This window comes from Martes martes, assembly GCF_963455335.1.
Source record: "Martes martes genome assembly, chromosome: 12".
NCBI lineage: Eukaryota > Metazoa > Chordata > Mammalia > Carnivora > Mustelidae > Martes > Martes martes.
The window spans coordinates 94,714,013-94,727,397 of NC_137900.1; the positions used below are offsets into that span (position 1 = coordinate 94,714,013).

The window sequence follows — 13,385 nt, forward strand, 5'->3', positions numbered from 1 at the left end:
CGGGTGTCCCCCCGGGAAATGGGGCAGGTTGTCTGAGCCTCCGTCTTCCCCACTGAGAAACTGGGCTCCATCCCTGCCCGGCGGTGCCTCGCCCAGAGCGGGCACTCGGCGAGGGCTTCCTGGCCGTCCCTGGAAGGAGCGCCACTTCCCTGCCGGCCGTGGCCGAGTTGGGAGTCCCGGCTCCGTGACCATGACCGGGAGTGCTGCCCGCCCCAGGGGGGTGTTGTCTGCCGTAAATAGCTTTCTGGAGTGAAGCGGCAGCCGGCGGGTGCGTGGCGAGCGCTGTGCTCTGACAGTCCCGAGCTCACAGGCTGGAGGCTCCCTGGCCACCGGGAGGCTTCACGGTGACGTTAACCGCTCCCGTGTTACGGGGGCCTCCGGACCTTCAGGCTCCCGTGCTAGAAGAATGGCTTCCGGCCAGCTGGCGTTAGGCGGGCCGGTGGGCTCCGACCTCAGTGAACCGGAGCTGTACGTTTTTGCTCCAGGGTGTTGACCCCCGAAGACATGACCTGCACCCGCCCCCCTGGGGGCAGCTGGGGGTGCAGGGCAGACCTTGCAGCTCCCAGGTTTTCTCCGTCCGTGTCTGGTCTCCAGGTGCTGAGGTCTCTTTGGCCCCTGCACTTGCCCGGCCCAGGCACGGGCTCCCCTTCCCACCCAGGTGAGTGGGGAGCAAGGTCGTGTTCCCCTGATCTCACGGCTACTGCGGAGGCGTAGGGGGTGTAGGGCCCTCGAACACCCAAGGGAAAGCGGGGTTCGCCCTCTTCCTTCTGAGGCTGTGGGAGCTTTCGGTGCAGATGCATGCGGGGGTCCCGCGCACGGCCCCCAGCGTGCTCGGTCTCTGCCCTGTCCTGTCTCCTCCAGACCCCGGCTCCTTTTCAGGCCCCACCCCCACTGTCGGGACACGAGCTCCGGATCTGTCTCCTTCAGAAGACTTTGCGTCCCTGTCTCTAAAGCGTGACGGCTCCAGACAACGTAGAACCGCAGCACCACTGTCGCGCTGGGGCATTAACATGGGCTCCGAAAGATCCAGCACAGTCACGGCCGGTGTCCCTCCGTTCCCTTTCCCTGCGGGCGTCTCTGCAGACTGCCTCAGCCGCTGGGGTCGGGGGGCCGCCGCTGCCCACCGGCCCTCGCTCACCCGTGGTTGCCGGACCCAGTGGAGCGGCCCAGGCCTGTCCCCCTCTGTGAGACGTGCTGGAGTCCCAGGCTGGGCCGGGGACGGGCCGCCATCCTCTCACGGGGCCACCATCGGCTCCACCTCGGACACTGGAAACTCCCAGGATGGAGCTTTCCCCCTGATTCTTCTGCTGCAGAACCTGACCCTTGGCCGCAGACAAAAGGGTGTGATCTTTATTTATCCTTAGGGTGAAAATTCCTGTGTTTCCTTGCGGAATAGTGTGTTTGATTTGGGACGTCATTCCAGGCTCTGGGGGTGGGGGTATGTGTGCGAGAGATCCGCCAGAACGGTGGGCTCCCTCGGTTCTGAAATCTGACAGACTCAGTCCGGACACGCCTGGCTCCCAGGAGAGGAGATGAGCAGCGTCAGACGCCACCGCCCCGTCCCGCCAGGTCTCGGCCACAGGGAGGCGTGGTGGTGGCGGGTGTTCCCGCTTATGTCCTGAGCCGGGTGGGTGCTGGAGCTGAGGCGAGGTCAGGTGTCCCTGGGGCTCTCAGGCTGTCTGCAGCGGCAGGGGTGTCCCTGGGGGCCTTGGTTGCCCAAGAGGCCGTGCTGTGGTGTGAAGCTCTGAGCTGGCCTTGCCCCCCGTTAGCTCGAGTGCCCTGGGCCTCAGTTTTCCCTTCTGTGACCAGTACGCAATACGTGTTGCCATAGGCTGACGGGGGAGCCCCAGACAATGGGGTCCCAGCTGGGCTTTTTCTCTTCCTTCGTGACCCCCCTGTTGGTGTCCCCCATCCAGCCACAACAGGGTTGGGCCACAAGATGGGGCCAGACCCTTTCGGGGCCCCAGAATGCCTTTACTTTCCTCATGATTTGGGGGCCCTGGGGTGTCCCACTAGGGACTCTCTCAAAGAGTGGGTTCTGGAGGTCCTTGCCGGTAGACGCAGGAGCTGGCCAAGCTGGCCCCTGTGGTAGCTTTCTGTCTGTCCTCCTGTTTGTCCCCAGCCAGTGCAGCTGGCCCGTCAGTGGGACCAGGCTTCTGCCCGGCCGTTTCTCCCCAGCCTGCCGTGGCCAAGGGGCAGGGTAGGGGTTCCATGTTCCCGCACAGGACCCAAGCCTGGTGGGCTGAAGGGGGCCAGTGCCCACCTGGAGACGCAGGCCCAGGCGCGAGCGGCGGGTGCTGCAGGGGCCTGCCTGCCTCTCCTGCGGGACGCTGCCCTGCATGGCTGGCCTTCACGTGCAGTTGGGAGGACACTGAGGGGCTGGTCCTGCTCCGCTAGGACACGGAGGCGAGGAGGAAGGCTGAGTTTATCGGAGGTGGACCTGCGTTAATGACCTGTCCCACGTGTGACCTCACCGTGCCTGCAGAGTGCCTGCATGTGGGCGTGGAGAGACCCTCAGGTTCTGGTCCCAGACCCGTGGCTGTGCCGTGTCCCCTCCCTAGGTGACTTGGGAACCAGGACAGCTCCCTTCCTTCCAGCCCGGCATGCTGGTTTCACCCAGCTCCCTGGCCTATATATGCTTGGGGCTGCAAAGCCACGGCATCCGCCTCTCTGTCCTTAGGGTTGGGCTGGGAGCACTCAGTGGGTGACAGCAGTGCCGGAGGTAAACAGTGAGGGGAGCTGAGTTCAGAACCCTGCCGTGGCAGGCCCCATGGGTGCTCCTGGCCGCCCTCTGTACGGCCCTCCTTGCCAGGTGTCCTTGATGTTGGTGTGGCGACAGCAGAACCGTCTCCCTTCTTCAGCTCCGTGCCTCCCTCTCCGGCACCGTGGCTTATGTCCCCCAGCGCCTGTGTGGGTGGGCTCAGGAAGTACCCCAAGAGGGGAGGAGCCTTGGCGTTGTCGTGTGAGTGGGCTCGGTCACTCTGACCTCAGGTCACATGAGCGTCTCAGCACCAGCAGGGGTGACGGGCTCGTGGCCGTGACCAACCACTCAGCGTGGCCGTGGCCAACCGCTCAATGTACTTCTTTTTTGGCCGTGGCCAACCACTCAACGTGGCCGTGGCCAACTGCTCAACGTGCTTCTTGTTTTTGTTGTTGTCTGCTCCCTCCAGCCTGACCCCGGAGGGCAGCAGATTGGGCTGGGCCGAGGATGTTGGGGCGATTACACAGGGCGGGGCGTGAGATGGGTGCCGGGCACACTGCAGGGAGAGGCTGTTCCTGAGGACACCAAAGGATCCTGGGGCACTCTGGGCACCTGGGGGGACGAGTGGACCCCTGAGACCTGGTGTTGCATGACTCCATGCAGCTATACCTCACACCGTTTTGAACCCCATATCGCTTTGCACTCCGTCCCTGACTTTCAGTCCATAGCTGACCCTGTGGGAGGGCTGGCTAGTGGTCTCTCAAGTTCTAATTTCTTTCTGGAACGGCATTTACTTCCCGGTCTCAGAGTGCAGCCCTGAGCCGACCTGGACAAGGGAGGCTGAGGGGCAGCCATGTGAACCTGCGTGCCGCCGGGCCCGGAGCCGTGGCTGGCCCGCCTTACTCCCGTCTTGTCTCTGTGCTTTGCGCTGACAGGTGGGCTCTGTCCGGGCCATCCGGCCTTGGCCAACTGGACCCCTGGGGCGGGCAGCGCTGCTGACTGCAAGTCCCTCCTTCAGGCTCATGGTGGTCCTAGGATTTCCCCTCCAGGGAGCACACTGGGCTGCTCGGCCGTCCCCCGATCCCCAGACCCTGGAGGAGGAGGAGCAGAAGCCCTTGGGCAAGTGCGCGGTCGGGCGGGCTTGATCTGTGCTTCAGCCGGTTTTCTTTTTTTATTTCATTCTACTTTATTATTTTTTATTTGACAGAGAGAGAGAGATCACAAGTAGGCAGAGCGACAGGCAGAGAGAGAGAGGGAGAGAGGAGGAAGCAGGCTCCCCGCTGAGCAGAGAGCCCGATGCGGGGCTCGATCCTGGGACCCTGGGATCATGACCCGAGCCGAAGGCAGAGGCTTGAACCCACTGAGCCACCCAGGCGCCCCAGCTGGTTTTCAAAGTAGGAGTAACTTTGCACTCTTCCTGTCTCGAAAAAAGCCTGTTCTGAACACGACGTGCATCTTCAGAAATGCACGCGGAGGGGAGAGCCCCTGTCCTCACGGGCCGGCGTGCGTGGCGGTGGGCTTGATGCCTGCAGGCCCCCACGAGGCCCTTTTCCGTCCTCTGCCTCCCCCGGGGCTTCCCAAGGCGGCCCGTGGCTCTCCCGTGGCTCTCCCGTGTGCTCGGCAGCATCTGTGACACCAGTGTCCGGCCTGGAGAAGCGCCCAGGGGAAAAAGGCAAAGCCAGGCTTTCGCCGTTGCTCTGCTTGCGGGGACCTGCCCTCCCGCTGTCCTTGGGGCAGAAGGGACTGACCCCCAGGCCTGGACCCCTAAGAAGGGTGATGGTGTGTGTGCTCCCACCCGGACATGACCACTCACTCACTCTGCCTGACACCCTAGAGGGGACAGGGTGACCTGTGCCATTTTCTGCCCTGGGGAGCCTCGCTGAGTCCTCCTCTCTCGCCGGGGCGGCTCGCAGGGGTCAGGCTCTGGGGGCATTCGGCCCCAGCTCTCGGACTGTCCCCTTGCTGGTCTCCACCTGAGAGGTGGATCCTGGCACCAGGGGTGGCAGGGCTTGTGGGGGGCCGGCAACCTCTTACGCTCTGGCTGCCCTTCCTCCCCGCCGTGGAGCTGGTACCTGGGGTGCCGAGCGCTGTGAGAGGCAGAGGACTGGACGCCACCACCCCAAGGGGACACCACGAGCCGCGCGGCCGTCCTCAGGTGGCTGCAGGAGGTCGAGGGTGGAGGGTGTCCTGCCCTGTGTCAGTGGAGCGTTCGCAGGAGGAGCGCAGGCTCCTCGTGGTGCGCAGGCCCGCAGGGTGTGGGCACGTGGGTGCTGGAGGGTGCTCGGCCCGTTCTGCACGTGTCCCCTCTGGGCCTCACGGACTCCACTGGGGAGGGTGATGTCGGGCCGGAGCCAGGCTGCCCTTCGGGCCACTGTGGAAGGACTCCTGGGCCTGTGCCTCCAGGGAGCACGTGCCCACGCCGGGCACTCTGCTTGGAGCTCCGGCAGTGGGGTCTGGGAGCCCCTGGCAGTGCTGGGCAGTGGGGGGGTGCGGGGAGGCCTGGTGTGCGGCGGAGTCCAGGAGGCCCCTCCAGGCGCCTGGCTCGGGGCCTGGCAGCTGCTGTGTTGCCCCGGGCACGTACCTCACAGCGGGGTTGGGGGAGGTGCTCCTGTGTGTGGCCGGAGCTGGAGGAGGGAGGCCCTGAGGCCGCCTCGAGTCCTGGTGGCCACCCGAGCCTGTCCCTGCACTGAGCTTGCCTGTCCGACCTCGTGCCTGGAGGAGGCCGGCCTGTACCTTGGCCCGTGACCCCTCCCCCCACCCTGTGTTTGTCTGGGCCCTGGCTGCACTCTAAGTGTTCCCTGGCTTTCTGTGTTCCCGCTGGACACGTAGGGAGGGCAGGCCCGGGTAGGGGGAGCAGGCCGGGGTGCGGGGGGGAAGCAGGGCTGGGGGGGGAGCAGGCCCCGTGGGGGGGGGAGCAGGGCCGGGGGCGGGGAGCAGGCCCCGTGGGGGGGGAGCAGGCCCCGTGGGGGGGAGCAGGCCCGGGGGGGGGGGGCAGCAGGTGGTGCTGGTGCTCAGGCCAGGTTTGCACTTGCTGATCTGCTGGGGGCGGGGGCGGGCCGGCGGGGCGGGAGGGATGACCCGGGTTTGCTCCAGCCTCCCACGCTTCCTGGTAGTGAAGACCCACCCTCGTTGCCATTAGCACGAGCCGGCCCAGCGCCACAGCTGGTGGGAGCCGCGGGCACCGTGCTCACAGTGCCAAGGCCCCAGCTGGGCTGGAGGGAGAAGCAGGAGAAGGTGTGGAGGAGCGGAGGGGCCGTGGCTTCCCCGGGATGATGGGCGTGGCATGATGGGCGTGGCACCTCGCAGGGGCTCCAGGGTGTCCCTTGAATGCAGAGCAGGTCTCCTTGGTGGGCAAGACGCACCTGCTGTCCTGGTGAACCCTTTCACTCTGGTGGGAGTGCTTTGTAGCAGGTGCCAATTACTTGGGTGTACACACGCCCACGTGGCAGGTGGCGAGCCACCAGCGAGGATATTAACCAGCTCCCCAGACGGAGCCGCTTCTGCAAGTTGCGGGAAGGGTGCTGCTCTCTCCCCTGGTCCCATCGGGCCCCGCGCGTGGTGGGGGTGCCGCTCAGCCCCAGCCTGTCTGGATATCATGACACGGGCATGAGAACCCAGAGTGTGGCAGGGCATACCAACATGGCCCGGTGTTCCCCTTCCATGTGTGACCCCCAGTCTGCTCTGGGCCCTACAGCTAAGAGCGAGGCCGGCAGCTCCCATCCGGGAAACAGCAGGGCTTCTGGTGTTGGGACTGGCCTGTTGCTTGTCTTCCTTCCCAGCCTGAGCCCGGCCAGCACTCCTGAAAGCTGGTGGGGGAGGGGAGCAGCCCCCCCCACTCGCTGAGAGGGCAGCGTGAGGTGCGTGTCCTCCCGCCCGCCCCCTCTCCCTGGGGCTGGGCGTGTCACACTCCGCCTGCCATCACAAACCAGCTCTGGTTCTCGTGGTGATGTCGGAACCTCGCCCCGAAGGGCCCGGCTCCGCACGCTGCGCAAGGGTCCGCAAACGCTCTGCCTGGCTGGCTTAGCTGTGTGGGGTCGATGCCGGAGCGCTCTCTACGTGTGGATCATTCCCCCAAAATTGCCACGATCAAGAACAGTCCGAGTCAGCCCCCAGCAGGCAGGCCGTTGGTGGGCAGGGAGCCAGGAGAGGCCACATCCCAGGCCGCCACCTCCCACTGCTGGCTGTGTGCCTGGACCGCCACCTTCCCGCCCTTGCGTTGTCCCCCCCCCTCCGCCCAGGCAGCCCGTGTCCACGTCACGTCCCTGCCCCAGCCTGAGAGCAGTGATTGGACTGTGGGTCTGTGACAGGTGAGGGCTGGGCTGAGCATGGCGAGCGGCACGAGTGATGAGAGCTGGCCTCACCGTGACCACTCGGGCGTACTCGGGAGCCTGCGAGGCTGGGCAGGGCGGTGGGACCTGGGTGACCGGCCTGTGTCTGCCAACCCCCTCCCTGTAGGTGCTGCCCGCTCGGGCCCAGAAATGGGATGTCAGGCCTCCAAAAGGAGCACAGTGGAAGCCAGGGCCTCCCCGAGCCGCTGCTGTGACGGCCAGTGAGTGCGCCGCGGAGGATGTCCACCACGACGACAGTCGCCCCCACGGGGATCTCGGCGGCCCCGGGCCCAGTCAACCCGCCCCCGCCGGAGGTCTCCAACCCCGCCAAGCCCGGCCGCAAGACCAACCAGCTACAGTACATGCAGAATGTGGTGGTGAAGACGCTCTGGAAACACCAGTTCGCCTGGCCCTTCTACCAGCCCGTGGATGCAATCAAGCTGAACCTGCCCGTGAGCGCCCTCCCCTCCCCCACCCACCGGCATCCCTTCCCCTCTGTCGCCCCCGTCCTGGAAGGACTGCCTCTGGGGCCAGGCACAGCCCAGGGCCCGTGGTGACAGAGGAGCGAAGGGGCTGCTCAGGGGTGTGGGCGTGTGGAAGGCGGTGGTCCCTAAGTGTAGGGAGCAGGGGGAACCCGCCTCTCTGCTGTCCCCCTGTACCCTCCTGTAGAACCCTGCCTCTGCCCCCCCCCCCCCCGGTCAGGTACTCAGTGCGGGTTGTGGCCCCCTTTCGGGGGTAGGCCAGGTCATCTGATGGGTTTCTTCTTTGGACCCAAATAGAGAAAACCCCGAGCATGGTCCAGGGAATGCCTGGGCCGCTCGTTGGTGGCCTGGGTTCTGGGCCCAGCTCGGCACACCGGTCACCGGTGGGCCCTGGATTTGGAGTCTGGGAGGGGTCTCGGCCCCTTCTCCATGATGCCGATCCGCTCCGGCCCCGGCTGCCCGGTTCCGAGCGTCTCTCAGAACCACCCATCCAGGTGGAACTGTTGGGCGAGAGGTGTGGCGGGGGGTGCATGTGGGCCCGGGTGCTCGCCCCAGACCCCGCACTGGCCCTCAGCTGACCAGACAGGTCAGGGCAGTCCCCTGGCCTGACCCTGGTGCCCAGCTCACCCGAGAAGATGCTCCGTGTGCGGTCGCCCCCTCGGGGATGGCGAACCCTGCGCCGCAGAGTCTGCTGACGGTCCCTCTGAACATCTCTTTCCCAGGATTATCATAAAATCATAAAAAACCCGATGGATATGGGGACTATTAAGAAGAGACTAGAGAATAATTATTACTGGAGCGCGAGTGAGTGTATGCAGGACTTCAACACCATGTTTACAAATTGTTACATTTATAACAAGGTAAGAAGGCTCGCGGCTCCCCACTGCTGGCTGGGGTGGGGGGGCGGGCAGCTCTGGTTCCTGAGCAGCTCTCAGACGGCGGGTGGGGGCCGTGCCACCCCCGGGCCTCAGTCCCCACTTGGGGGTCTCAGGTGCTGCCCATGCCCTTCTCCCCCCAAGGGGGGAGTGAAGCCTGGAGCGGCCTTTTGCGGGGGGAGCTTACAGACCAAACACTTCACACTGTTCATGCCCTCGGACCTCGAAAGCCCAGCTGTTGGGACGCTCACGGGCGCCGTGATATCCACGTGCAGCCACCCCACGTGGCCAGGCCACTGCAGGACCAGGGAGCGCGTGGTCACGACGGCTTTCGGGGAGGAGAGGAGATGAGGGAAAGCCCATGCGGTCCTGACTTGGGGGGGGGGGGTGCGTTGTTTTCGATCGCGACGGGCCGCAGCACGGACAGGTGGAGTTGAACTGAGCGGAAGGTTCTGTTTTCCGCGTGGGGTCGGCTGAAGGGTGGTTCTTGTTCCTCTTGGTTTTCGGGATTCTTTCAAGAGTCTCCACGGTGAAATCCGCTCCTGTCGCCTCCCCCACCGCCTGCCCTACCAAATCTCTGAAGGGATTTTTGAACAAATGTTTTCTTGAGCCACAACCAGTGATGTCTTTACAAGCACGTGGCCCCTTGCCCAACCAGTGACCTTGGCTCTCCCTGTGTCTTCAGCCCACAGATGACATAGTGCTAATGGCCCAAGCCTTAGAGAAAATTTTTCTGCAGAAAGTGGCCCAGATGCCCCAGGAGGAAGTTGAATTATTACCCCCTGCTCCGAAGGGCAAAGGCCGGAAACCGGCTGCAGGAACCCAGAGTGCAGGTAATGGGGTGGACGGTGCCGTCCTTCTGTCCTGACACCCCCCCTCCCACCTGGAGTATGACACCAGCATTTCTTGTGCGAGTCCCTCAGCCCCTCTGAGCTCAGCGTCCCCGTCTGTGAAGTTGGGGCAACGCAGCTGGCCATCTGCCTTTGAGCCTGTTCTTCTGGGGAGACTGGTCTTGCCATACCCCCATGCTGAGGCCACCTCTTCCAGAAGTCTGGACAGGAGGTCCCTTTGTCCCCCTAGGACGTTGCCTTTCTAGCAGGTGTTGTATGCTCTGGGACAGGAGAGGGGCCGTGTCACCTTTTGGGGAGGGCTGGGGGTGTGGGATGAGAATGAGCCCTAGGAGCCCTGGGGGTCTTACCTGGTCCAGTAACGGGGAACAGAGGTGTGCCCCGATGGAGAGACTGGCTAGGCACCCCAGCGCTTGGAGGCCGGGGTGGGTCCCCACCAGTGCCAGCCATCCCACTTTGCAGATGGGACTGCGGGTGGTTAAGTAGGTCTGCCGGGTCGTCCAGCTGGTTACTGGCGGAGTCTGAGTCAGCCCCGGGTTTCTTGGGCCCAGGCCTGGCTCTTCCTCCCGGTCTGGGCCTGCTCCAGGTGTCCTCGTTCAGACTCTGGTCTGGGTGCGCGCCGGTGGAGGCCGGTTCCGTGGGGGCAGCCATGGTACAGGGGCAGGGGTCTCAGGAGGGGGGACTCCCTGGCACTGATGTGCTCTGGCTGGAGGGGCTGGTCCAAGAAGCTTTTGGAAGCTAGCTGGCAACTAGAGCCCAGCATGTTCAACGTCCTTCCGCTCTCTTCAAGGTACGCAGCAAGTGGCGGCCGTGTCCTCCGTCTCCCCAGCAACCCCCTTCCAGAGCGTCCCCCCCACTGTCTCCCAGACGCCTGTCATCGCTGCCACCCCAGTGCCAACCATCACCGCAAACATCACGTCGGTCCCCGTTCCCCCGGCCGCTGCCCCGCCTCCTCCCTCGACGCCCATCATCCCCGTGGTCCCTCCCACACCGCCTGTAGTCAAGGTGAGTGTCCCTGGGGACAAGGTCAGCTGGCCGTCGGACTGCCAGGCCGGGGTTCCTGGATTCGGGCAGGTGTGGGGCAGGCAGAGGAGCCATCTGCCACCTGTCCCTGGGCACCTCCTCCTTAGTGGGTGTTTGGTACACGTGGCTCTGGAGTGGTGCTCTCTGTGCCCGAGGTCGGGCCGTCGCCCCTGACGCGGATGGGGAGACGGAGGCTCAGGGAGCTGCAGGTCACACAGCTGGTGAGGGCGGGCTGCGCTGAACCCCCGTTTCTCTGGCCCTGAAGCCCTGGCCTTTGCAGTGCATGGGTCACTGTGGGAAGGCGTGGGAGGGGAGGGTGGACGGGTCCCGGAGCCCCCTGGCTCACACGTGGACTTAGGGCAGTGGCCCGGGTGCGTGGTGAGGAGCCAGCAGCCGCGGCCTGCCCTGTGCGCCCCGGTAGTATGAGCTCCAGCCCGTCTGCCTCCCGGGTCTGGCCGGAAGCTTTCATGGAGGGGCTGTCCTGGCTGGGTCTGGGCTCGGAGCCCGGGCTCCTTGTGAGACCCAGGGCAGCCCCGGGCCGGGCGCTGACGTCTGTCTTCCGTTTGCCCCTCACAGCGGCCCTGTGGGGCAGACAGTATTTCCCCCAGGTTACAGATGAGGAAGCAGGCGCTCGGGGGGGTTAAGTGGCCCCCCCCAAGGTAACGCCCCGCCGCTGCTTTCCCTCCCCCATGGCCTTCACTGCCTGCACCTGTGGGCGGCGCCCGGCCCGGCCGCCTTACACCGTGCCCAGCTGTTTTTGGAGCATGTCCTGTTTGCCATGGCCGGGTGAGCTCCCCCGGGCCTCTGTGGCGCACGCTTGGTGTCCTGTGGGTGCCCACACGTGTTTGTGGATAGCCGTGCCCCTGCCAGCCTGGGGGCGGCGGCTTTGCTGGGGCAGAGACCGCGGTGGCGCCCCAGAGAGCAGGTCACTGTCAGGCCGTCAGCCTGGGTGTCGTGGCTCCGAGGGGCCCCTCTGCCAGTCTGAGAGGCGGGGAGCTGGCTGAGCTGGTCTCGGGGACGCCCTGCCTGCGGGGCGCGCCATGATGCCTCTGGCCCCAGCTGCGGTGCCTGAAGGGACCCTCGTGCTCAGGGCACAGCCCGTGCGAGTGTGTGCCCTGCACACACCCACAGAAGGCTCTGTGGACCTTTTAACATTCCCTCCTGTTACGGACAACAGCTCTCTGTGGCTCCCACTGCCTTTGGGGTTCAGGACCAGACCTGCCCAGTCAGCTCCCGGGAGTCCTTGGTCCCCAACCCGCCGCTGCTGCCCAGCCCTGCCCCGCATGCTGGCCCCCCTCCTGGCCTCGGCCTGCGGCACAACAGCTGTCCTTGGTGCTCCAGCTTGGAGGCCTCTGGCCTTTCCCACTGGCCGTTCTAAGCAGGGATTTCCGTCTGTCCCTGCTGTCCCTTAGCCTGAGTCCCGCTTGGGGACGATCCCAGCGCCAGGTCCACCTCGGTTGTGTTGTCTCTGGAACCCCCGCATGGGGTTCGGGCAGGTGACTTGCATGCCCCCCCGTCACGCCGCTCAGGCGTGCTTTTGGAGGCCTGGGGTCGAGCAGAGGGGTCCCTGGAGGGGCGGCTCTGGGGCGGGGGGTGGGTTCTGAGTCCAGCCTTCCCACCACCAGCTGTGTGACCTTGGGCCTGAGATGTGGCCCCTCTGAGCCTCGGCGTCCCACAGAGCGCGGGGTGCCACCCGGGGCCGAGTGAGGCTGTGCACGTCATCGCTTGGCTCGGTACCTGGCGGCTGGTGCTCTGGGAGCACCGGCTGCGAGCATTCGCGCTCCCGGGCCCCGTGCTCCGTCCTGGGGCTCACCGGTCGTGTCGCCGTCGCAGAAAAAGGGCGTGAAGCGGAAAGCAGACACCACGACGCCCACGACGTCCGCCATCACCGCCAGCCGGAGCGAGTCGCCCCCGCCGCTGTCAGACCCCAAGCAGGCCAAGGTGGTGGCACGGCGGGAGAGTGGGGGCCGCCCCATCAAGCCACCCAAGAAGGACCTGGAGGACGGCGAGGTGCCGCAGCATGCGGGCAAGAGAGGCAAGCTGTCGGAGCACCTGCGGCACTGTGACAGCATCCTCAAGGAGATGCTGTCCAAGAAGCACGCGGCCTACGCCTGGCCCTTCTACAAGCCGGTGGACGCCGAGGCTCTGGAGTTGCACGACTATCACGACATCATCAAGCACCCGATGGACCTCAGCACCGTCAAGGTACCGCACGGTGCCTGCCGGGGGCTCTCAGCAGGGTGTGGGCACACGGGTCCAGATGGGGCTGGGACGAAGGTGCGTGCGTCCCGCCCACCCTCACGGAACCTGGGGCTTCGCCACCCTCTGCCCCGTGGGAGCCTGTGTCCTGTCTCGGTGGGTGGGTTCCATACCGTCCGCAAGGATGGGCTTTCCGGCGACCCGCCCCCTCCGCTGCCCCGGCCAGAGAGGGGCCCTGGAGCAGGGGGGGTAGCGGACTTGAGGCCCAGAGCCCGGCCTCCTGTGCCCGGGGCTCCTCCCTAGGCTTTATAGTGGGCTTTGTTCTGGGTCCGGCTGGCTGTGTACAGCAGAGAGTGGGCTTGTGCTGGGCCATGAGGAACAGAGAGCCTGGCGGCAGCGAACTAAACACTGGGCCCACGTAGGTGGGGTTCCTGACCCCCCGATTGGCCGGGGCCCCAGTCCACCTGCCCTCCTTCGGGGGGCATTCCGAGCTGGTGTTGGTCCCTGGCCACTGGGGACAGTAGCCCGCCGCCTCTGGGAGCTGCCTGTGGAGCCCCGGAAGGTGCTCCCAGAAGGGGGCGGTTGCCTCTGTCCATCGAGAGGGTCTGGCCCTTGAACAGCTGGTCTCTGTCATTCTACCTGGTTTCCCCGTGATGCCAGCTGGGGCAGAATCTCCTTCCGGGAGCCTTCCCTGTGGCGCTTGGGGGTTTCGGGAGGGCAGACCTGGCTGTGTGGGGCGCTGGTGCCTGGGGAACTGCGCCGGGGACCGATACCTTCCGTCCTGCCCCCCGCTGGGAGCCTGGTAACATCCTTTCCTTTGGACGGTGCCTTGTCCCCGGGACTTGGCACCAGCTGAGAGCAAGTGCGAAGACTCCAGAGAGGCAGAGGCGGGTAGAGGGCAGAGTACAGCGCCGCCCTCTCTCCGGGGG

The 13,385-nt window shown here is 65.5% G+C and overlaps 1 protein-coding gene across 2 annotated transcripts in view; it reads left to right on the forward strand.

Moving 5' to 3' along the window:
- The window catches only part of BRD3 (bromodomain containing 3), a 33,676-nt gene that overhangs the window by 7,769 nt on the left and 12,522 nt on the right, over window positions 1-13,385 (forward strand). Inside the window, exons 2-6 of one of the 2 annotated variants that reach the window (XM_080819351.1) lie at window positions 7,157-7,481; window positions 8,234-8,371; window positions 9,072-9,219; window positions 10,025-10,239; window positions 12,091-12,462. In XM_080819351.1, the coding sequence (XP_080675477.1) occupies window positions 7,269-7,481; window positions 8,234-8,371; window positions 9,072-9,219; window positions 10,025-10,239; window positions 12,091-12,462 (1,086 nt within the window). In that variant the 5' untranslated portion in view covers window positions 7,157-7,268. The remainder of the gene's footprint in view (window positions 1-7,156; window positions 7,482-8,233; window positions 8,372-9,071; window positions 9,220-10,024; window positions 10,240-12,090; window positions 12,463-13,385) is intronic. The other variant, XM_080819352.1, reaches the window with a different exon arrangement.